General features: G+C 44.4%; 1 protein-coding gene across 1 annotated transcript in view; it reads left to right on the top strand.

The window, feature by feature from the left end:
* The first annotated feature begins 266 nt into the window (after positions 1-266).
* Positions 267-23871, top strand: part of Cfap91 (cilia and flagella associated protein 91) — a 47726-nt gene continuing 24121 nt past the window's right edge. The window contains exons 1-10 of the mRNA XM_036203126.1: positions 267-647; positions 4979-5055; positions 6095-6252; positions 7161-7244; positions 8266-8322; positions 10378-10559; positions 15353-15530; positions 19781-19938; positions 21374-21556; positions 22653-22795. Coding sequence (XP_036059019.1) covers positions 530-647; positions 4979-5055; positions 6095-6252; positions 7161-7244; positions 8266-8322; positions 10378-10559; positions 15353-15530; positions 19781-19938; positions 21374-21556; positions 22653-22795 — 1338 coding nt within the window. The 5' untranslated portion in view covers positions 267-529. The remainder of the gene's footprint in view (positions 648-4978; positions 5056-6094; positions 6253-7160; positions 7245-8265; positions 8323-10377; positions 10560-15352; positions 15531-19780; positions 19939-21373; positions 21557-22652; positions 22796-23871) is intronic.

Below are 23871 nucleotides of genomic sequence, written 5' to 3'. Positions count from 1 at the left end.
GCTTGGATTCCTCGATCCTGTGGAAAGGGGCTTTCAGAAGGTTACAAGACCTCCCAGATATCTCCGAAAGAGACTGGTGGCGAAGGCCATCAGTAGTAAATTGGTCTTGGTTTTCTAGAAGTAGACCTTTTCCCAGCATTTGACGTGGACCCTTGCTGGGCGCAAGCGAGGCCATCCTCCCCCGATCTCCCTCTTCCTAGCCCCACTTCTTTCCACGCCCGCGTTTCCCCTTTCTCTCGCCTCCTTCTTTCCAGTTCCCAGTTCTTCAGGGCGCCCCGCATCCCGCCTCTTCATCCTGCCAGGTCTGTCCGCCTGGCATCCCTACATCCATCCTGCCGCTGCAACCTGCCTCTTCCAACTGCCCTCTAGACCCCCCCCCCCACCTCCCAGCCCTGCCGCCCCGCCTCCTGAAACTCGCCCCGCCCCTTATCCCGGCGAGTGCATCTGAGGTTGCCATAGGTACGGCGCACCCAAGTTACCAAGCCTCCCATAGCTGGTGTTCTGCAGGCGGGAGGAAAGAGGCAGCACCATGAGCCACACAGTGACCACCCAGGAGCCCAAGACCAAGCTTCAGGGGTTTCGGTACCGGTGCGAGAGGTCGAGGGCCAAGGGCAGCACCGCCAGTCGAGCGTACGATTTCCTGTACGGTAAGGGCTAGCCACTCCTCCGGGGGGCTTCAGAGACTTGGTAGGGGTGTGGTGAGTGAAACAACAAGCAAGCAAGCAAGCAAGCAAACAAACAAACAAAAACCTAGCTTCAGGACAAACCCTCTGTCCCTGACCCCACGGCTGCACGCAGGTGCCCGCGCTCTGCAGCGCCACAGGTGCCCTTCACCTTCTCCAAGCAGCAGGAGGGATCACCTTTGTTCGCCTGATAATTTATCCTCCTGAAACCTGGTCTGAGGTTTTGGATGCTCATTCAGAAAAGTGTGAAATGACTGAACGGAGCTAGACAGTCAGGCAACGTGGCCGCATTCAAACTGCATGAAATGTGCAGTGGGAATGATCTTCCTGCCTGAACGGCTCCTGGCTCCGGACAACTCCAAATTCAGTGTTCCGGGTAAAGAGGTGCCAGTTTCTCCCCTGTTGCTTTTCAGAGGCCTTTTGTTTTCTTTCAACCTTTTAATCTATCGAAACATTGTTAATAGACTTGGTGAACTGATTCCCCCAGGGCTAATTAAGCTCCAGTTTATGTTCATGCCCTGATTTTCCATTTGTGGTCTATTTCTCCCGGCCTTAAGTTCTGTTCCATTCATGTTTGTAGCCTTCTCGAACCTATTCCTAGTGCCGGGACACAATGTTTAGGTATGCAAGTGTTAACTAAAGGATTGGATTCACTGTTACAACGATTGCAACCATGTAAACATGATGTTTTCCTTTTCTGATTTTGCCTGCTGTAGAACAAAGCTGTCACCCGAACCTAACATTCTTTCCAACTATGTCCCTCTGGACTCCCATAAAACACCCCTAAGACCCATTTTCCTTGGCTTGGGCTGTGCAATGACTGCTCACATTGATCACATTCTGCCCAGTGATCCACTTCGTTACTTCTGATTTCATCTTAGGAAAGAAATCTAATACATGTTTGACCCAGGGTATTTGTTTCCCTAGGGAAAAATCTACTTGGGAAATCAAATGTCTCTCTGAAAGCTGCTTATGAATTTAGCATACGTTGTTTGATTTCTTTTTTAAAAATAGGGTTTATTTATTTATTTATTTATTTATTTATTTATTTAATGTGTGTGAGTGTTTGCTTGCATATATGTATGTGTACCACGTGTGTGCCTGGCACTCTTGGAGGACAAAAAAGGGCATCAGATCCCCTAGAACTGGAGTTACAGATGTGAGCCACCTCATGGGTGCTGAATGGAACCCAAGCCTTCTGCTAGACTCTAGATTTGCAGCCAGACTAGCAACAAGGGCTTTTAATAGCTGAGCCATCTCTCAGGCCTCCCATGGCTTGATTTTTAATAAGTAATACACTCAGTCTCCAGGACCCTTCATCATTAAAGATATACCCAGTGAGCAGGTGCTTATAGTATCGGGTTAATCAGTTATTGACCTCTGGAGAGATAACTTGGGTCCATCATCGACACAGAGTCTTTATAAATCTAAGGGATAAATTCTAAAGATGGCTTATATTATTTAATTCTCATTAGAGAATGATATTTTCTTACCAGGTCTATAATTCTCAAGAGGGCATGCTGTTTGCATCCTTCCAGTGTACTGAATATGGAAAATGGTTCTTAATTTATCTGCCCTCTGTGTGTGTGTGTGTGTGTGTGTGTGTGTGTGTGTGTGTGTGTGTGTGGTGGTAGGGGGGCAGAAATCAAGACTGGAAACCCTCCTCAGTCCGTCTCCACCTTATTTTTTAAGACAAGATCTCACAGGACCTAGAGCTCACAGATTCTGCTGGACTTCCCCGGGGATCCTCCTGGCCCCACCTCCCCAGTTCTGGGTTACAAGCACACAGGCTTTTTTCTTTTTTTAAAGATTTATTTTATTTATTATGTATACAGCATGTATGACTGCAGACCAGAAGAGGGCACCAGATCTCATTATAGATGGTTGTGAGCCACCATGTGGTTGCTGGGAATTGAACTCAGGACCTCTGGAAGAGCAGTCAGTGCTCTTAACCTCTGAGTCATCTCTCCAACCCCCTGTGCTGGCTTTTTATGTGTGTGCTGGGATCTGAACTCACACCCTCACACTTGTGCCCTAAACACTTTGCTGAGTGAGCCCTCTTCTCTGCACTGCTAAATTTGTTCTTTTGACTGGAAATGGGAGTAGTGTCTATATACAAGATTCCTCCTCTTGAAGTATTAGGTGACCCAGACCCCAAAAGAAATCCATTCATAGGAAAAAAAGAAGGAGTATGTAGGGTACTGTGCTTGAAATATGATCGGCTTTTTGTTTGCATTGCAATTCCATAAGCTGAATTGGAATTCCCAAGAAGCACATCAAGAAGCTAGATGGGAGAGGGTAACAGGACCATCAGCTGCTACAGTTAAGTGTTGTCTAAACTCTCTAACTTGCTTTCCAGTTGAGAAATTGCAAGCCAGGTATACTGGCACTTGCCTCCAGGCCTTCCTTCCTGCTCAGAAGGCAGAGTCAGGGAGATCTCCTGCATTCAAGAGTTCAAGGCTAGCCTGGACAGCATAGCAAGACTCAGTGTTGAAAATGAGAGAGGGCCAATGAGATAGCTCAGTATGTAAGGGTCTTATTACCTGGGTTTCCTTCATAGAAACTACATGGTTCAAGGAGAGAACTGGCTCCTGCAAGTTGTCCTTTTGTGTCTGCACATGAGCAGTGGCAAATAAACACAAAACAAATAATTTTCAAAACGTACAGCAGTGACACAAAGCTTGTGGGAGCGACCAACCAATATCTGATTGGATCAAGTCTCGCTCCATGAGCTGGAACGTATCTCAAACATTGCTCAGGCTGCCAAGAACCTGAAACTAGACAGGTCATGAACCTAGGGAAAATAAAATACTGCTGTTCTGCTAAAGGAATGTAGCAATCACTACAATGTAGCAAATGACTCTTAGTGACATTCTGCTATCCTCACATATCAGCGTTCTGTCCAACCATCATCAGAGACGTTTCCTCCTGCAGCAGAAGGCCACAAACACAGAGACCCACAAAGGGACAATATGCAGAGAGTAAGAGACCTTGGAACACTCAGTCCAAGACGTGGGATGTCTGCATCAAATCTGTCTCCTCAGGAAATTCTGAGGAAGAGGAGGTGGAAAGAGTGTAAGAGCCGGAGAGGATGGAGGACACCAAGAAAACAAGGCCTATCTAAACACAACAGGACTGATACTCATATGAAACCACAGGGACTGTGGTAGCATGCACAAGCATGCCTGGGTTCAAGCCAGGTGGGGTCCCAGTGCTGAGAGGGGAAGTGGACACAAGCCCCCAACCCTAGCCCAGAAGCCGTCTCCACCTGATAACCACTCACAAAGGAAAAATTAGTTCTCTCCAACAGAGTCTCACTGGATATATAAACCACACCTAAGGGCAGGCCAAAAATAAATACGGTGGCACTTTTGGAAGTCCTTTGTCCCATAATGCTTTGGTAGGGCTTTTTGTTTTCCTTTACAGATCTTTTGCATATATATCATGTTTTTCATTTTCGTGTTTTAATGGGATTTCTATGTAGTAAGCAAACGTGTGTGTGTGTATGTGTGTGTGTGTGTGTGTGTGTGTCTGTGTCTGCTTTATATGTGATTCTTGTGCTTTTTCTTTGGGTCTTTTTCTTCTATTTGTTTTATCTTATTCCAATTTGTTTGCTTTTATTTTATCTTATTTTATTCTTATTATTATTTAGATGCCTGTTTGTTTTCTAAAGAGAGAGAGAAAGAAAGAAAGGGTGTGGATTTGGGTGAGAGGAGAGGAGGATCTGGAGAAGTTGGAAGAGGGAAAACCATAATCAGAATATATCGAAGCACATACAGATACAGATATAAATACACATCCCACAAACATAAAATATTTTTTTGGTTTATATTTTATAACTATTTATAAAACATATACATATATTAAACAAATAAAAATAATTTTTTAAATAAAAAAAAAAAAAGATGTGATCTGCCGGGTGGTGGTGGTGGCGGCGGCGGCGGGGGCGGCGGCGGCGGGAGGGGGGGGGTTCGGCGGCTGGCGCACACCTTTAATCCCAGCTCTTGGGAGGCAGAGCCAGGTGGATCTCTGTGAGCCTGGGCTGCCAAGTGAGTTCCAGGAAAAAGGTGCAAAGCTACACAGAGAAACCCTGTCTCGAAAAAAAACAGAAAAAAAAAAACAAAAAACAACCCCCCCCCCAGAATATATCGTATGAAAAAATCTATTTTCAATTAAAAATAAAAATAAAAAATAAAAACAAGAGAGATACAAGGGAGAAATTCGCCTTCTTTCCCGGTATTCTCACTGGAAATGTAAACATGCTTTATTTTTCATCTCACTTTACTGTTTTACAGACCCGTTATTTATTGTGTCCAGTGAGCGAGACCATGCACAGGCGAATATCCAGGCCACCCTCGTTCGAAGCAGACTGGTAAGTCTAATTTATCTACTAGCACAGCCTCATCAACCTGAATCATCTGGTTTGACTTCTGTACTAACCAGATGGATCCATCAGGACTTTGGGTACTGTGGGAATTACTGCACTATGATTACAGGGACCAGCATGTTAATACACATAGCTCATTGCAAGGCTTAAGTATGAGTAACAAAGAACCCATGAGCTGGGCTGGAGAGGTGGCTCAGAGGTTAACAGTGCTTGCTGCTCTTGGAGAGGATGATGGGAGTTCAGTTCCCAAACACGTGTGGTGACTCAACCACCTGTAACTGAGTTGCCTATAACTCCATTTCTGTGGGATTGGATGGTCACCTGGCCTCTGTGGACATCTGGATTCATGTACACACACACACACACACACACACACACACACACACACACACACACGCACACACACGGAAAGAGAGGAGACAGAGAGGTGGGGGGGAACCCATAAGCTAAGTTGATGGAAATGAGGTATGCACCCATGTTAGAAAATTTAAGTAGTTGGGTGGTGGTCCTTTAATCCCAGCACTCGGGAGGCAGAGGCAGGAGGATCTCTGTGAGTTTGAGGCCAGCCTGGGCTACAGAGTGAGATCCAGGAAAGGCACCAAAGCTACACAGAGAAACCCTGTCTCAAAAAATGAAAGAAAGAAAGAAAGAAAGAATGAATGAATGAATGAAGAACAGAAAGAAAGAAAGAAAGAAAGAAGAAAGGAAGGAAGGAAAGAAAGAAAGAAAGAAAGAAAGAAAGAAAGGAAATTTAAGTAGTGGTAAAGCATGCACAGTAAATAATAATAATAATAATAATAATAATAATAATAATAATAATATGTGGCACCTGCCACATAACTTGTCACCAGCTTTTTGAGTCTCCTCTTAGAGATAGTCTGTGCAAGTTCAAGTAACTCCTCCTCTCGTGCTAGATACATTGTTCTGTACTTTTGAAAAAGCTTAGGACATAATTAAGTTGTATTAGAAAAGCTGACCATAAAATTTTGACCCTTTCCTCTCTGCCTCACTTTCTTAACATTAGAGAAAAGTTCCCAACTTTAGGTCCATGTTCAGTAACCTGTTTCATTATCCGCGATGTTCTATGTACTGGAGCAAGTCAGATCCCGTCCCATCGTTTATCAATCGAGAATGGAGGGGACAAGAAGCCAAACACAGGGACACCCTCTGGCTCCATGCTGCGTAAGTACCAGGGGTCCTGCTCCAAACAGATGCAGGTTTTTAATGAACATATTGATATTTTTAGAAATTGTAATTACTCTGCATGATTTGAAAACTTCTAGCTGTGATGTAAATCACTCTTTCTAAAACAGGGCTGGTTAAGAAGCAAAAGCCATACATTTTATACATATAAATGTTAATATTTATTAACCATATATTATTATATATTCATTTTATAACTATTTATAAAACATATACATATATTAAACATATAAATGATAAGATATATGTCTATGTGATAATTAATACATATTACTAACCACATATAGGTGTATTACTTTATGTTTATGTATTTATTTACAAATGTTTATATTTATATAATATGTATGTAAATATATTTACAATTGAACAATATTTATACATGGTTAAAAGTCCTCAGAAGGTTGCCATGTGTGTTTATGATATGTTAAAGGACAGCACGCCATCAAAGACATGGATGGTCCAGTCTGTTGTTCCTTTGGCTCACTTCAGAAATTCGAAGTGATCTTTTTTGATGGAACCTAAACTATGGTTGGTTTTTTTTCTTGTTTTTTGTTTTTGAGACTTACAAATAAAGCACCTTCAAAAATAAATCTATTGAAATCTTGATTATGTAAATGATTGCAAGTAAGTCATGCTAAGCTAATAAATAATAATGTGTCCCAGACGGCATAGAATTAGTCTCTGAAACTCTGCTATTTGCATTAAAAGTGACTATTGATGTATTTGTGATTTTATGAATCTACTCATTTCCCAACTCTGACTTTTTCCTCTTACCAGACCCAGTGCTTCTGTCTAGTCTAAGACAGACAGCTAGGTACACTTTCTGTCCCCACACCCCGAAACATGACATGTAGAGACGATGAATGTATTTCTCTGCTTCATTTTAGAAAGGATGCTTCCTTCCAGATGCCCAAGGAAGAGTACGAAGACCCTGAAGTTTCCGGAAAGAATCGCTGTAAATTCTTTGACAGGTAGAAAGCAAAGGGTAGCAAATGTTGGAGCCGGAGGCTCTTAGGAGTTGTCATTATGGTAGTGGCAGCAGTTACATTCTGAGGTGGGTGCAGCCCGCCAGCCATCATGCTCAGCTCTTCACTTGAATGTTATCTTCACAACAGACATAAAGGGAGGACCGATGAGTTACCCATGGCAACAGAGGATATATAGTTGACACCAAAACATAGTTATCAAATGAAGTCAAATATAACACATATCTTAAAATCATAGTGTAGGAGAAATTGCTAAATGTGTCCAAAATGGACACTACTTTGTGAATGTTGCTCAAACCCAATCAAAAGAGTTTCTTTATTTCATTTGTAACACCTCCTCCTGTGACAGTCATATACTCAGGGTGGGCTAATCTAAAATGAGGATAGCCTTGCCGAGCTTGGGTTGGGAAATAATCTTGATACCACATTGGAATAAGCTTCCTTTCCAAGGTGAATTTCTGATCTACAGTATCATATAATAAACATTTCCTGATGGAAATGTTCCAGTACTGACTGTTTGGGTTTTTTTTGTTTTGTTTTGTTTGAGAAATTTAATTTCTTATCTAAAATAGATGCAAATTCTTGGGCTCTTGGGAGGAGGGGGGAAGCTTCAAATGAAGGCCTTGGTCATTTCAGAAGGTCTCAAGAACTCGAGAAGTTGCTGGAGACCGATAGGTACTTGAGGCCCCAGTGCAGATGTGTTTCTGAGAGGATGGCTGCAGAGGAGACTGCAGCATGCAGGCTGCAGAGCAGATGGCAGCATGCAGACTGAGGATGCAGAGTCCCCAGCTGCACACAATACCTCCTGGATCTCCTGGGCCGGATCTGGGAATTTGCCTTTTAAATAAGAACATCTCCAGTGGTTTTGTGTACACAAAACTTTGAATATTGCTAACTTCTTTTTAGTTTAGTCAGACTCATTGATTTTTTTAGGGAAGAAATATTAAGTAAGAAGAAAGCTTGAGCCAGTATGGTGCTCTCACATGTGTTCCCCTTTTCCTCCCAGGCCCTTCCTTCCATTTCTTCAACAGATGCCACTCAATGTTGTCTTAGCAGCATCCAAGTAAGTGAATTTATTTCAAAACTCTCTCACCTCATAATTTACTTCATGTTTACTTCAGGAAGACAGTTCTCCAGTTCAATACTTTGCAACCTATGAACCACTGGCCACCATAGACTTCCTGGTCCCACCAGTGACATTCTGGCTGGGAAGGTCTGAACAATATTGTTCTATGACTTTTCTAATGGGTCATAGGTAACACTTAAAAAGAATAGAAATAGCCAAGCATCAGACATAGGCTGCTGTTTTATATACCCTCTGTTTAATAAAGATGAATGGCCATGTCTATATGGATATAATGGTTATGACATAAAATACGTTTCTGATAATGAGTTATCTGTGCTGCTATAACCAGTTGTCATAAACTAAGGAGTGAGTGATTTATAAGTAATAGAGATTCATTTCTCATGTTTTCGGAGGCTAGGAAGGCTAAGACCGAAGAACCAGCACTGAGTGTCTGGTGAGAGCTCTCTGCTATGTCTTCATAGGGGGAAAGGCTATGCTCACACATACTGAGAAGTGGGAGGAGAAAGGGCCCTACGTCTCAACTCTAGCGTATGGATAAGATTCCAGTCCATCCATGAAGGCTTACACTTCCCAAGAGACTCCACCTTTGAGTACCATCAAAACTGGAATTAAGTTTGTCATCCATAACACACACACACACACACACACACACACACACACACGTACTTCATGTATCCTCTTTTTTTTTTTTTTTTTTCAGAGCTGAGGACCGAACCCAGGGCCTTGCGCTTGCTGGGCAAGCACCTTACCACTGAGCTAAATCCCCAACCCCACCTGTCCTCTTTTGCTTCCCTGGAATACACACTTGTTGGGTGCTAATGCCTCAGTATTGTATCAGGAAGATGAACCAGTCATGAAACATTTTGGGGGGGATGATAGGGTTTTACATTTGATAATGTAACCTACACAAGGCTGAGTCCAGGTCAAGGCTGAGGAAGAGGCTGGAAGAGGCCACTCTTGTTTTACCTTCCCCTAAAGCCAACCAAAATGGTGGGAGACCATTTTGAAGAAAATCAGCAAGGAAATTGCACATGACTTTACTACAGGTGTTCTGTCTGAGTGGACTTCCTCTTTTTCATCCTTTTCTTGGACTCTCCTAAGAACAGCCTAGGCATCAGAAACTATCCTCCAAAGAACTGAGGTGGCCTTATCATACTCTAACCACATTGGATCCGACAGTTCAAATGTGTGGTTGTAACTCTTGTGGTTGGGCTAACACAGACACTTGGGCATGCTAGGAAATCACTCTATCGCTGAGCTGTATCTCCACTTTCCCCATTTAAGATAGTTTTGACATGCACCTCTGGGTGTCCTTGAACTCATGAATCTCCTGCCTCAGCCTTCTGAGTGCCAGGATTACAGATAGGCACTATTACATAAAAATGGGGGGAAGGGAGGAAGGTGGAGCGGGAGGAGGGATGAGAGGGGGATCTTGGGTTGGCATGTAAAATGAATTTTAAAAAGAGTGGAAAAAATAGAAAACAACATCCTGAGCACTGTTAAAAAAAAAGAAAAAGAAAAAGGAAAAGAAACAGAGATTTCATGAGTCTCAGAAGAGACTCTGGCCCTTTAAACAAGTTTGGGACTGTGGGGACTTCTGAATTGGAGCAAATGCATTCTGATTATGTCATGGCTACAAGCCTATGGAAGCCAGAAGGTGGGTGGAGTGAAGGTTTGAAGGAAAAAATGGCCCCCCAGGCCCATAGGGAGTGGCAAAGAAAGAAAAGAAAAGAAAAGAAACACCGAAAAGCATCTTACTGTTCATACCATTTAGTAGCGGGAGTGCCTTCTGATTTTCAAGGAATCATGACATTTTGGGGTTGCTTTTCTATAAACTTCCATATACTCTGGGGTGGTATAATACTGGTGTCGAGTTATTTTTGAAATAGCAGTTAATAGAATAATTTTAATGAAAACAGAAGATGCTATAAACAGTATTAGATTACTATTTGAACAGCTACATAAATTCCATTAAATATACGTATTTTAGATGTTCACATTGAGTTTCCGCCTTTAATTCTACCCTCCTAGGCTAGAACCATTTGTTTTTTCTCCTGAATCTTCCAAGTATGCCATCATCCCCTCGAAGTCTACTGTGGGCACTCAGACCGATTACCGGGATTCAGACGTGCAAACAGATCCATACACTCCGGAATACGTCGTGTGTCAAGACACTATTCCTGAGCTCTTGACCCTGGCTAGCCTGACTTGGGGTGAGTTGGTAATTGTCACTGAATACTGCAGATAGTAGTACATGACACTGAGTTCCTGGGAATGACGCATGTTCAGGCAGTTCTGGTTTATGCAGTGAAGTGATAACTCAAGTATTGGGAGAAAATATTTGCATATAAAATATTAGGGAGGGTCTGGTCTCTGTCTTCCTACTATACAAGGACTGCAACTATTCAATGGCAAGAAAACATAGCCTTATTTAGAAATGGGCAAGGAGCCCAAATAGACATTTCTCAAAAGAAAACAAGTGGCCAGAAATTTACTGAAAAACAAAGGTGGGTTCCAGAATGCAACAAGGTAGAAGAAGAAATGGGATAAGCACCCAGAAGCAGCAAAACTATTTTTATTTGCAGACAGTGTTCATTCAAAACCTTAATAAGGGTCTGGGGTGATGGCTCAGTGGTTAAGAACACTGATCTTCCAAAGGACCTGGGTTCATCTCCCAGACCCTACATGGTACCTCACAATCATCTGTACCTTCAATTTCAGGGAATAGGACACCCTCTTCTGGCCAAGCATGCAAGTGGTACATAGTCACACGTGCAGGCAAAACAATACCCATGGACCATAAAATAAAATGTGACGTATTAAAAAAAACAACTAATAAAAGGCCACTGTGGCAATACACACCTTTGATCTCAGCACTCAAAAAGCAGAGATAAGTAGACCTCTGTGAGTTCCAGGTTAGCCAGTGTTACATAGTGAGACCCTGTCTCAAAACAACTCACTAGATATCAGAACTAAAAGGAATGATCCACAAGAGAGCTGATCATGAAATCAAGGTGCAAAAAAGACCAGTAAACGTCACCACATGAGCAGCATGTAGTCAGAAAAGTTCTTGGGAAAGGTCACAGCATAACTGTAACAGATAATAATGTGCTTCATCACTTAAACTAGACATGCCAGGACTTTATAGAAAAAATTAAAAATGGTCCTTTAGGCCTACAGAGGTGTGATTAAGGCAGAAGTAGACCCCACTTGTGAGTGGGAAACTCATGCTCAAACGGATCTGATTTTCTTCCTTAATGAGCTATACCTTCAAGTAACTCTGACTGAAATCCCTAGCCCTTCTCTAACTGTCCCTGTGTAAGTTAGCTCTCTGTATTTGTAAAGCCTGCAGCGGGGAACTGACATTGACTACAAGCCCTTTGGGAGAGAGTGGACTCAGCAGGAATATCCCAGGAGGGTAAATTTTGCAGTTTCCAGGATTAAATCAATCCTATTTTATGTTCTAGCTTCCAGAATGGAGCATTTCTTCTAAGAATCCTAGAGAAGCTCACACTGGGCACAGTGAGACCTGAGCAGGGGTGAGCTCACAGTGGGCACACACAGTGAGACAGAGCAGGGGTGAGCTCACACTGGGCACACACAGTGAGACAGAGCAGGGGTGAGCTCACACTGGACACACAGAGTGAGACAGAGCAGGGGTGAGCTCACACTGGACACACACAGTGAGACAGAGCAGGGGTGAGCTCACACTGGACACACACAGTGAGACAGAACACGGGTGAGCTCATACTGGACACACACAGTGAGACCTAAGCAGGGGTGAGCTCACACTGGGCACAGTGAGACAGAGCAGGGGTGAGCTCACACTGGGCACACACAGTGAGACAGAGCAGGGGTGAGCTCACACTGGACACACACAGTGAGACAGAGCAGGAATGAGCTCACACTGGACACACACAGTGAGACAGAGCACGGGTGAGCTCACACTGGACACACACAGTGAGACCTGAGCAGGGATGAGCTCACACTGGGCACAGTGAGACAGAGCAGAGGTGAGCTCACACTGGGCACACACAGTGAGACAGAGCAGGGGTGAGCTCACACTGGACACACACAGTGAGACAGAGCAGGGGTGAGCTCACACTGGACATACATAGTGAGACAGAGCAGGGGTGAGCTCACACTGGGCACCATGAGACCTGAGCAGGGATGTTCATTTCAGTCTTGTGTAGATGTAGATGTAGCCAATCCAGGTGTCCACCAGAGATGCACACTTAAACTAGATAAAGTCCTAGATCTCTCTGTGAGTGCAGTCAAGTGCCCCCACCATGGAGCTGAGTAAAGTCAAGTTTCAGAATAATACATGTGTAATGGCTTTCCAGCCTAACACATGGATCATGCTTTGTTTGTGACTATTTTTAAAATCAATTCATTTATTTTCATGTAGTTCTTTTTGTTTCATTTCTGAATCAGATCTGGTCTCTGATTCCTGCCCTATCAGGGGAATAAAGGTCAATCACAAGAACACAAAATAGACTACTGCTCTTGATCCCGACCTCCACTTCAGGCGACTTACTTCACCTTTTAGCCCCTTGATTTCTTTATTTGCAAAATAGGAATCATTATACTTCTGTGATAAAGGTTTATTGAAGAGTAAATAAATTTGAACAGTTCTTGCTATATTGTAAGTGATTAAAAGTGTAATTTATCACTGGGAGGTGGTGGTGTATGCCTTTAATCCCAGCACTCAGGAGGCAAAGGCAGGCAGATCTCTGTGAGTTTGAGGCCAGCCTGGGCTACAGAGTAAATTCCAGGACAGCCATGGCTAAACAGTGAAACCCTGTCTGGAAACAAAACAAAACAAAACAAAACAAAAAAGTGTAACTTATAAGTCATAGACACATGAACTTCCACAGATTCACAAAAGCCAAGGTTGGGAAGAATACTCTAAAGTCCTCCTTCTGTGTTTTTCTTGGGAGAGGGAAGAGGAGAACAGGGATTACTATGGTGATTAAAAGAATATTTAACTTTATTTTTAATTTTTTAATTTCTTTCATTATGAAAGGCAAAGATATTTGATATGTAATGCAGCTGCCTAATATGAATGTGGCATTTTCATGCTTTTTGTTTAAATTACTAAACAAAACCCTACAGAAATACCATATATATGTATATATGGGATTATCCATTTCTTTTTAAGATGTTACTTTTTCTTTTAAGAACATATTTTACTTAGATTAAATTAATTATAAGTTGTGGGAGGGCACGGAGGAGGGTGTGTGCACGTGAGTGGTGAGTGCAGGGGCCTGTGGAACCAAAAGAGAGCATGGGATCCCTTAGAACTGGAGTTACTGGCTGTTGTGAGCTACCTGGTTTAGGTTCTGAGACCCAGTCATCTGCAATAACAGTGTGTACTCTTAACTGCTGTGCTTTCTTTCTTTAAATGTATATGTTTCCTCATACACTAAATGAATTGACATTATTTCGACTGATGAGTAAACAAGACTTGGAAGAAATAGAACAGAAAATTTAGAATTAACTCATTGTATGTGGTAGAAACATATTTTTTCTTTAGACTTTTCTGGATAATTATTTTTAAAATGAAAAAAAATATTAAATAGGAAACTCACTCAACACCTATTTCCTTTGGTAGTTTTTGGTCCTATGAAGGTAATATACCAAGTCACAGCTATGTTTAGATCTGCTAGTCATTGAATGTGCAACTGGGTCCCCAAAACCTGTGCCAGAGAAGGCTGAGTTGAGCTAGGTCTTGGCTTGTGTTTCTGAGCTGCTCAGGAGCTATAACTGTGGCTCCATTGGTATTTGAACTCTTAAAGGTAGAGGTGACGCATAGTCCTAAATTGTATATTCACCATAGGGGACAAAATGCAAGGAATAGTATCAGCTAATGGTCATTTCTTCATCTGTTCTTTTTAAAAAGTATGTTTCTTTTTAACTTTCACTTAACAAATTCCTGATCTCTGATCTGTTTCCCTGTCTGCATTTAACATTTTCTAGAAATTTTATGTATTTTTATTTTAAACATGTGGGTGTTTTGCCTGCATATATGTCTGTGCACCACGTGTGTACAGTGCCCGCAGAGGTACCAGACCCTCTGGAACTGGAGTTACAGATGGTTTTGAGCCACTATGTGGATGCTGAGAACTGAACCTGTATCCTTTAGAAGATCAGCCAGTGCTCCTAACCACTGAGCCATCTCCCCAGGCCCCTCTGCATTTTGAAACGTGGACTTGTCTAGTTCAGGACATTCTAAGGTCTGATCATTTGTGGGTGTGGATCATTCCCCCAGTGCTTTCCTTGAACATGTACAACCCAAGCAATGTTGCTGCTTGTTTTTACTCTTAGTCCTTTTTCTCTTTGGGGGCGCCACCCAGCTCCCAAGTAAATACACACAGAGCCTTATCATTACTTATAAATGCCTGACATTAGCTTGGCTTTTTTCTAGCCAGCTTTTCTTAAATCATCCTGTCTACCTTTTGCCCCTGGGCTTTTATCTTTCTCTATTCTGTATACCTTTCATTCTTTCTTACTCCATTGCTGGCTGCATTGCTGGGTGGCTGGCTCCTTGACTCCTCTCCTCCTTTTCTCCTTCCTTGATCTTTTTTCCCCAAATTTCTCCTCCTTTTTATTCTCTCTGCCTGCCAGCCCTGCTTATCCTTTCTCCTACATACCTATTGGCCATTCAGCTCTTTATTAGACCTGTGTTTTAGACAAGCACAGTACCACAGCTTCACAGAGTTAAACAAATGCAACATAAAAGAATACAACACATCTTTGCATCATTAAACAAATGTTCCACAACATGAACAAATGTAACACACCTTAAAATAATATTCGACAACCAAACACCTTCTGCCTCAGTAAGAGGAGGCATGAAAGGCATAGGCCACACAAGTTTTGAGGCACCCGCAGGGGCCTTTCCCAGTGACGTCATGCTGAAGCCTAACCCTTGGATTTAGAGCAGGGTAGACAGTGGTGGCTTGTGGGTGTGCCCTGTGTTCCTGAGCTGTGACACCCTCTGCAGGCCGAGGTCTCCCAGCAGGACAAGCCGAGGTGGAGATGATAGAGCGGGCCCGGGAGAAGCGTGTGTGGGAAACCACTCTGCCTCCACTCAACGACAGCTTCCAGATTGAGAAGAGGAGGAAGATGATGAACGCCATGGAGAGGAAGGAGTGGGCCTTCAGAGACAGAGAGATTGAAAAGTAGGTTCTGTGGCTCCTGGACATTGGTGAGAGCAATGTTCTACACTTTATTATATTATTGTTGTTGTTGTTATTATCATCATCATTATTTTTATTATCATTATTATTGTTACTATTATTATTATTATTTTGGTTTTTTGAGACAAGGTTTCTCTGTGTAGCCCTGGCTGACCTGGATCTCACTCTGTGGACCAGGCTGTCCTTGAACCTGGAGATCTGCCTGCCTCTGCCTCCCAAGTGCTAGGTGGCCACTTTAATTAATTAATTTATTTTTAACCTGGAAGCATCTCCCAAATATCTGTTTAAAAATAATCCTCAACCTACACAGATAGGAAATGGGGCTTCTAGTTCTTTGGGGAGCAGTCACCCACTCATGGCGAGGTGCTCAGGCTCTGTGTCATCTTCACATTCATCATGAAGAGGTGGACTGCCCTCGGTCTGTGAAGCTCAGCATGAAACCCAGGATCTGGACAACTGCTCCAGGACTTTCCCTGTCTGTCACAGAGTCCCAGTGATTTCTGCAAAGCATCTTAGAGATTTCTTCCTTGGTTCATTCCCAGAACCACCACACCCCGGCGGCAGCAGGCCCCTCTGTGTCCCACCAAACAGCCTCCTAGACAGCCCTCTCATTCCCACCCTCCAAGGTTTCCTAGGACGCCCAAGTTCTAGCTGGAGCTGATGAAGCACTTCCCACTGGAAAGGCAAACTGTGGAGACTTTGTCCATGAAGAGGAGAGCTTGTGTGGCGACGTGCATCAATGACGCTATGTCTAGGAACTTCTTCAGTTCTCAATCATTTTACCCTATGGTAAATAAATAAATAGCACTGCTGCTGCTGTTGATGATGATGAAGAAGACAACGGTGATTGTTGTTATAGTGCATCACATAAGGCCATTTCAGCTCGTGTATAATGTGCTTTGAGCACATTATCCCGATGTGCTTTGGCAATGAGGTTGTTGTTGATGTCTAGAAATGATGAGAAATTATTAGGAACCAAGACTCCTTACCAAGCATGCAGGGAAGGCCCTTGCTGAGGCCGGCAAGCTGTTTCAGTGTATACTGAGGCCTGCACTGCCCCACAGCAGCATTATCAAAGCCCCTAACATATAAGAGAAGGGCCAAGAGAGGACTCAGTCTCTTGCTGAATTTTTTCTTCCAATTCCTTTTTGATCAAGCCTGAATCGAGACGATGTGAAGTTTTGGTAAAAGCTGACAACTTATTGGAAGACAGTCTATGTGGCAGGCATACTCAGCATACGTTGTGGTCTGTAGACATCTAAGTTGGTTGTTGTTGGTCTTTGGAGAGGAATGTATCTTGTAAGAAGGCACATATTTAGAATATTTCTGGCCAGGGTGATCGATCACTTCAGAAGGCAATTTAAAACTGAGTCCAATTTTAATAAACGTGCTTCAAGTCCATCCCCACCCCCACCCCCGCCATGTGCAGGGCCCTATGAGATGGTGAAGCCAGGTAAATGCATGGTGTCTGGGCCTTGGTGGAGCTACTTGTGGCCTGTTGGGGCAGAGGGTGAAGAGGGGCCGGAGAATGAGGTAAGAGTCTGTTCCCGTCCCCTAGGCAGGCACCAGGCAATGTGCTGGGCTGTGTGCTAATGCTAGTGGAACCCAGGCAAGGGAAGAGCTCTTGGAGACGGGAGACTTGGGAGAGGAGGCATCTGAGAAGGCTGTAGGGAGAGCAGGAAGCCGTTAATGTCCATGATGATGAAGAGGAGGGGCGTGGCAAACTTTCTTGTCAGTCTATCTTTTGTGGGACCTCCAGTTCCCATAGTGACTCAGACACTTAATATTAGTTATGAAAGCTTAACCTTAGCTTAGGCTTTTCTCCACTAGCTCTTACAGCTTCAATTAACCTGTCCTTTGTAATGTACATTCTACTATGTGGCTTGGTTACCTCTGATCTGTACCGTATGTCTGACATCTTCAGAGTCTGTGGCAAAATCCATGCCTAGATTCCTCCTCCTCTTCCTCTCTCACCTGGAAATCCTGCCTATCCTCTCCTGCCCAGCTATTGGCCATTCAGCTCTTTATTAAACCAATCAGAAGGCTCATCCAAAGCCTACTCAATCAGGGGGTTAGACTCATCAGTTCGCGTCGGGGCAAACCTCCCAGATAGTTCTGTTTCACATGTAAGCTTGAGAAGCTGGTGGGCATTTACTCATTTAGCTCCCACAACAACCTCGTGGGGGAGGTACTATTATCTCGGAAGAAACAGAAGTAAGAGGAAAATGGAGAAGTGACTCTGGTACCACCTGGTACAGTCACTGCCTTGCTTCACAGTGGGATGTGTTCTGAGAGATGTGTTGCTAAGTGAGCCCATTGCTTGTGATCTCAGAGTGCACTTCATCCACCTGGGCAGTTATTGGTCACTCAGTGTGGCCCTTTGGTGCGATTGAAGACGTGATATGTACGAGGCTTGCCGCCAGCATAACACAGCAGTAAATTCTTACACTAAACTTTCCAAATAACACAGTAAAATAATAATAAAAAGCCTGGCCTGGAGGTTTAGGCCTGTAATGTCAGCAGTCAGCAGGCTGAGGCAGGAAGGATCAGGAGTTCAAGACCACCTGTGATGGCGTATTGCGTTTGAGGTCATCCTGGGCTACACGAGGCCCTGTCTCTAAATAAATGAATTGATTAAATAACAATAAACAAGCAGAGTAAATCTGTCAGCCTCCATAGTGGATCGTTAACCATTATCAAGTGCTGTACATTGTTGTATTTGTTGTGCTTTCACGGGGCTGGCTGCCCAGGATGTCTGTTCACAGCAGCAGCATCATAAATGGGAATGACGTGTTCGGCTATGGCATCTCAGTGACTAGGCACGCCATCACTAGGTGATGTGGGGCGTTCAGCTTCTTTACAATGTTATGGGACCCAGTATATAAGACCCCCTGTTGGCCCCGGTTCATTGTGTGTGTGTGTGTGTGTGTGTGTATATATATATATCCTTCACTCTAGGAAGCAGGGAGACTGTTGCTGGGTAGCTTCATGTTAAAAGCCTCTGCCTCGTCAAAAACATGTATCACCTGGCTCCACCCTCCTCCACTGTTTGCCCTTAGAGAAGGTCTGAGACGTGCCTGTCCTCTCTCTGCCCTTGGCCTTTTCTGAGATGGAATTTCCCTGTGTAGTCCAGGCTGGCTTTGAACTTGTGTCCTCCTGCTCAGCCTTCCACATGCTGGTGTGCATACCACTGCAGGCTCCCCAAAGCCTTTTGAACCGTTTCAGCTCCCTGGTTGAGGCTGGACCTCCCCTCTCTCCAGCTCTCCTCCTCCACTTCTCCCCTGCTTGTCGCTAGGGGGCTGGAACTGATCCTGTGTGGGAGGGTTGACTTGTGAGCCTGTCTGCCAGCAGTATGTCTTGTTTGGCTGTCTGTCGTTGTCCTACCTGGCACACGGTGGGCACCTCATAAACACTGGACAGATGAGTGCGCAATTAGTGAATGGATTTCCAAGTGGGAGTGAGACGTGTGCAGAGCTCACAGTTTGGACAAGGAAAAGCTTGACAGCCTTTGGCAGCAGAGACTGGAAGGAGGGAGACAAATCAGCTGGGAGGGCAAGTTAGGAGAGAGCGGTGGAATGGGGCAAAAAGCTTCTAGAAGAGGAAAGATCGGCAGAGGGGAGGCAGGCGGGAGGCAGGGGTAGACTGGAATGAGCCCGGTTTGTTGTTTGGTTTGTTTTGAGATCAGCGGGGTGGGGTGGGGGGTGTCTATGTAGGCCAATGGTGGTTCTGAAGTAGCTGGGCACAGACTTCACCATCCCCTGCATGGGGTTGGATTGGTAAGCAAGGCAGCCAGAGAACACATGAGCAGGGAACACAGATTTTAGAAGGTCAATGGCGGAGATCCCACTACGTGTGGGGACCAGCCCTGTCTCAAGATCGCTTACTACCCCGGCTTTCTTCACTCCCTCTCCTAACGCTTAGCCTGGAAGGGTCGAGAAATCTCTCGTTCTTTAGGTTCAGCTGCTTAGAGAGCCAATCTCTCGCCCTGTCGGCCTGCTCTGCTCTCTGTCTGCTTTTTTCATCTCCCGGACTGTGCGCATGCAAGCGCGCCCTTCCCCACGCTCCCACTACGTAGAGATCTGCTTCCGGAGTGTCCTTCCCTGGATTCCACGTGTCCCGTTTTTGCCACAGTGGTCTTTGCACGTGGATATGGTGCCCATAGGAAGGGCCTGCTGTGGCTCTCAAACAGACCTCCCGGTTTGAGACAGTAATACTCCATAACCCACCCCAAGATTGCAGGAGCTGCGACTGGAGGTTCTGAAACAGCTACTGAAGAGGCGTGAGGAGAACCAGAATGAGGTGGACCTGAGGCACCTGAACGCCCAGTGGTGTAAACTGCAGGAGGCGAAGGAGGCCAGGGTGGCGCAGATCCAGCGCACACACGTATCAAGTAATAATGTGGCGTGAGCCGGCCAGGGTGGGGACTGGGCTTTGGGGCTTTGGCCGAGTCTTACTGAGCTATGACGGGGTTCGGATTTGGTCCTAGTGTATCACATAGGCAAGGGAGAGAGAGGAGTTACTTTTGAAAGGTGGGCATTGGACAATCGCTAAGAAAGTAGGGTGACCGTGACAAGTAGTTGAGTTATCGGCACACGCACATATGCCAGTGTTGATATTAGGTTCCCTACATTCATAGCCCAAGTCTCAGCTTAGAAAGTCTATTGATTAACTTTTTTTTTTTTTTTAATTCTTGCCCCTAAGATATTTTAGTCTTCCTTCTTCCTAATTGCTTCTCTCCAAGAAATTTTTAATGCCACAGATATATTTATGCTTCTATATCTACTAATTATACACTTTCATTTTGTGCATAAAAACAAGAAGTATTCACTCTATTATCCGTTCAGGGCAAGATTAAGAATAACTACATGAGCGGCTGAGGAGATGGCTCAGTAAGTAAGCACACTTGCTGTGCCAGCACAAAGACATGAGTTCGGATCCCCAGGACCCCTGTGAAAAATTAGGTGTGGCCACGTGTTTAGATGTCGACATTTTTTCTTTTCAATACATGGCATAGTTAGTGACGGACCTGATTAAGTTTTACAGATAAATAGTCGGATGCAAGCTGTTTTACAAATTCTAGCACTCCCAAGTCACATACAAAGCCCTGCGGATGAACCCTCCGCAGCAGGTAACAGGTGCAAGGCAGCAGTGGCCCTGGGCCCTCCTGCAATATAACCCCTCACTCTTGCAACAGGACTTCCCTGTTAGCACTGGCCTAGTTAGCTGTGGAAGGGGATGGCTCTGCGGGGAGATGTGAAGGAAGAGCATATGAGTATGAATGTGTGACTCCCCAGAGGAGTGTTTGGATATGCACAAACGCACCTTCTCCCTCTACCCACACCAAGACAGGCTGAAAGCTATGAGCCAGGACATCTTGTGAAACCCTAGTGTTAGCCAGCATGAACCTGCAATGCTCCCTCTGCTAAGAGGTGGGCTGATCTAGCAGTCCACTTAACATTCATTTTCTATTTACTCTGAGTTGCTTTCAATTACTTCAACTTCTATTGACTACTTCTTCTTAGCCCAGAGCTTGTCATCATCAAAGGGATGTGTGAGGGCTTGGGTGGGGAGGTGCACGTGCGCATGCGTGACTCCACATTGAGGACACTAGCTGCTGATTAAGCTGCTGCCAGCCCTGCCTGTCAGAGCCACACAGGTGGCAGACCTGCTTCTAACTGCTGCCTTCTGGCTGTCCGGGGCCATGGTAAAATTCCGTCAGCTCCATTATCCTCCTGGGGAAATCCAACTAGAGTTGCTCTACTATTCTGCGTTTATAATTCAGAGCAATATCTGGGAGAGAATCGTGACAGTGCTTTTCACTTCAGCCCTCAGGAAACTGGCAGGAAGAGGGAGGAATATAGAAGGGAAGCTGAAGAGGAGAGACATCATTACAGAGTATTCCGATTTTGCATCTCAGGTCTACGGACCTTTGTCTCGCCTTGGCCGTTTCCCAGACAACAACTCAGAGGACTTTGTAGTCAGAAACCACTATCTCAACACCTATGAAGGTAAACAAACCTATGAAGGTGAACAAACCTATGAAGGTGAACAAACCTATGAAGGTGAACAAACCTATGAAGGTGAACAACAGAATACTTTAAAAAGCACCAACAAACAGGCTTCATATGCTTGTCAACACAGCTTCATATGAGGTAATAAAAACTCAGACTCAAAGAAGAGAAAAGCCCTGTAGGATGATTTAACAAAGAGCAAATTCAGTTAGCTACTGAACATGGTAGCTAGGTGTAGTAGCAAATGTCTGTGGTTCCAAACCCTCAGAGCTGGAGACAGGCAGACTTTCTAAGCAAGATTTCTACCTAGAAGCAAATGCCAGAAATCAAGTTTTAAAATTTTTTTTTTATTTAAAAACAAACCTTTACACCAGGCTTATGAAACAAACAAGATATTGATAATGAAAATAAATATGTCAAAAATCTAGAAGACAGGGCAGAGTCACCAGATAGTCAATTCATGAAGAATTCTGTGCCTCTTATGAAGCCCAAGAAACTTGTTTAAGTTTTTAAAAGTTCAGCTTACAAGCCAACGCACCATCTGGCCAAGATCACGAGTTAGAAGTCAAACTCTTGAACCTAGAGCCTTGGCTGCTGTCTCCAGAGCAAAATACCATGAGTTGGTGAACACCCACTTCAAAATGGGGGCACCATCTCTCATAAAGCTATATAGACTTGCTGGTGGTGACTGGTTATATTTTCTATAGGACACATTTTTATTTTAGAATAGTTTCTCACTGTACCATCCAAGTCACTGAGAACAGACGCTAACTCCACATACTTCACACTTTAGAAACAGTTCATCCTCAGCCAGGTGTTGGTGCTGTATGCCTTTAATCCCAGCACTCGGGAGGCAGAGGCAGGTGGATCTCTGTGAGTTTGAGGCCAGCCTGGGCTATAGAGCGAGATCCAGGAAAAGCAAAGCTAAACAGAGAAACCCTGAAACCCGAAAAAAACAAAAAACAAAAACAAAAACAAAAAAAGTTCATCCTCTTAAGAGACGGCACCTTCCAAAGCTCCCAGACCTAACAGGACACTCTCAGCACATTAAATGTAAGCACTGGACACTAACACCCCACGCTTCCTCCCATAGGGTTAATGGAACTTGAATCATGTCTCCCCGATTTTGTAACACAACCAAGATTCAAAGCTCCAAAGCCCAGAGTCATTACCACCAAGGCCGGCTTTCTGAAGAGGACGGCACGGATGGACTATGAGCTGGCAGAGGTTCACAAGGTACTGTGGGACTCTGGACACCAGACCTTTCCACTCCAACTGCTGCAGAGGAATGCTGCACCCTGAATTGCCTATCATCATGGGCAGCAGTGACAAGGCATCCAAAACACAACCTGTATTCTTTCTCCTCTCTAGACGTCCTCTCTCAGAGGTCCCCCGAGGTGTCCTGATCTAATGTGCAAGTCCACCTTCACTCCAGACTATGACAGGCCTTTCTAGGGGTCACCTTCCTCTATCCAGAAGTTCTTACTTTCTAAAAGGGTTTCCACTTGGGCTCTGTGTAGGGTAAAATCTGAAACCATGAAGGTTAGCAAAATTCTAGTATTAGGAATGACTTTGTTAAGAGCCATATCAGGTTCTGCTTTCTTCCTTTTTGTTTGCTGTGAGGGCACCATGAAAAAGAGGAGATGTGACTGATTTCTTTTCTGTCTAGTTTTAAAAGCCAACTAAGCAAGAAAGTTGGATGGCCATCAGATGTTAGCATCAGAATCCCATGGAAGTCTTGTTAAAATGTGCTGCTAGGCTCTAGGCTCCCCTCAACAACCGCCCCCACCCACCCAAGAGTTTCTGCTCAGTAGATCTGGGCGAGGCTGTGGAGATGGGTGGTCTTCACAAGTCTCCAGGTGATGCTTTGCTGTTGCTGTAGGCCCAGGAGCCGCACTTTGGAATCCCAGGTTTATGACATCCTCCTGTCCACAGACCTTTGCTTGCTCCACTGATTCCTGTACCACATGACAATCTATGGGAATCCAAACTCAACAGGAAAAAAAAAAAAATAGGACCTTGAGGACTCGGGGGGATGGCTCAGTCTGTAAAGAACTTGCTGGGCAAGCATGAGGACCGAATTTCAACCCCCAGCACCCAGGTAAGAAAGCTGGGTGTGGTCACGCACAGTTATAATCCCATCACTGAGAAAACAGACCCAGCATCCCTAGGGCTCATTGGCCAGCTAGCCTGGTGTAATCAGCAAGCTCCAGGTCCCACTGAGAGATCATGAAAAAAAAACAAGGAGGATCCTCTCAAGGAACAACACCTGAGTTTGACCTTTGATCTCCACACACAAGAGCATGCACATA

The sequence above is a fragment of the Onychomys torridus genome, chromosome 12 (assembly GCF_903995425.1).
Source record: "Onychomys torridus chromosome 12, mOncTor1.1, whole genome shotgun sequence".
Lineage (NCBI taxonomy): Eukaryota > Metazoa > Chordata > Mammalia > Rodentia > Cricetidae > Onychomys > Onychomys torridus.
This window is presented reverse-complemented; position numbering and strand designations above follow the sequence as displayed.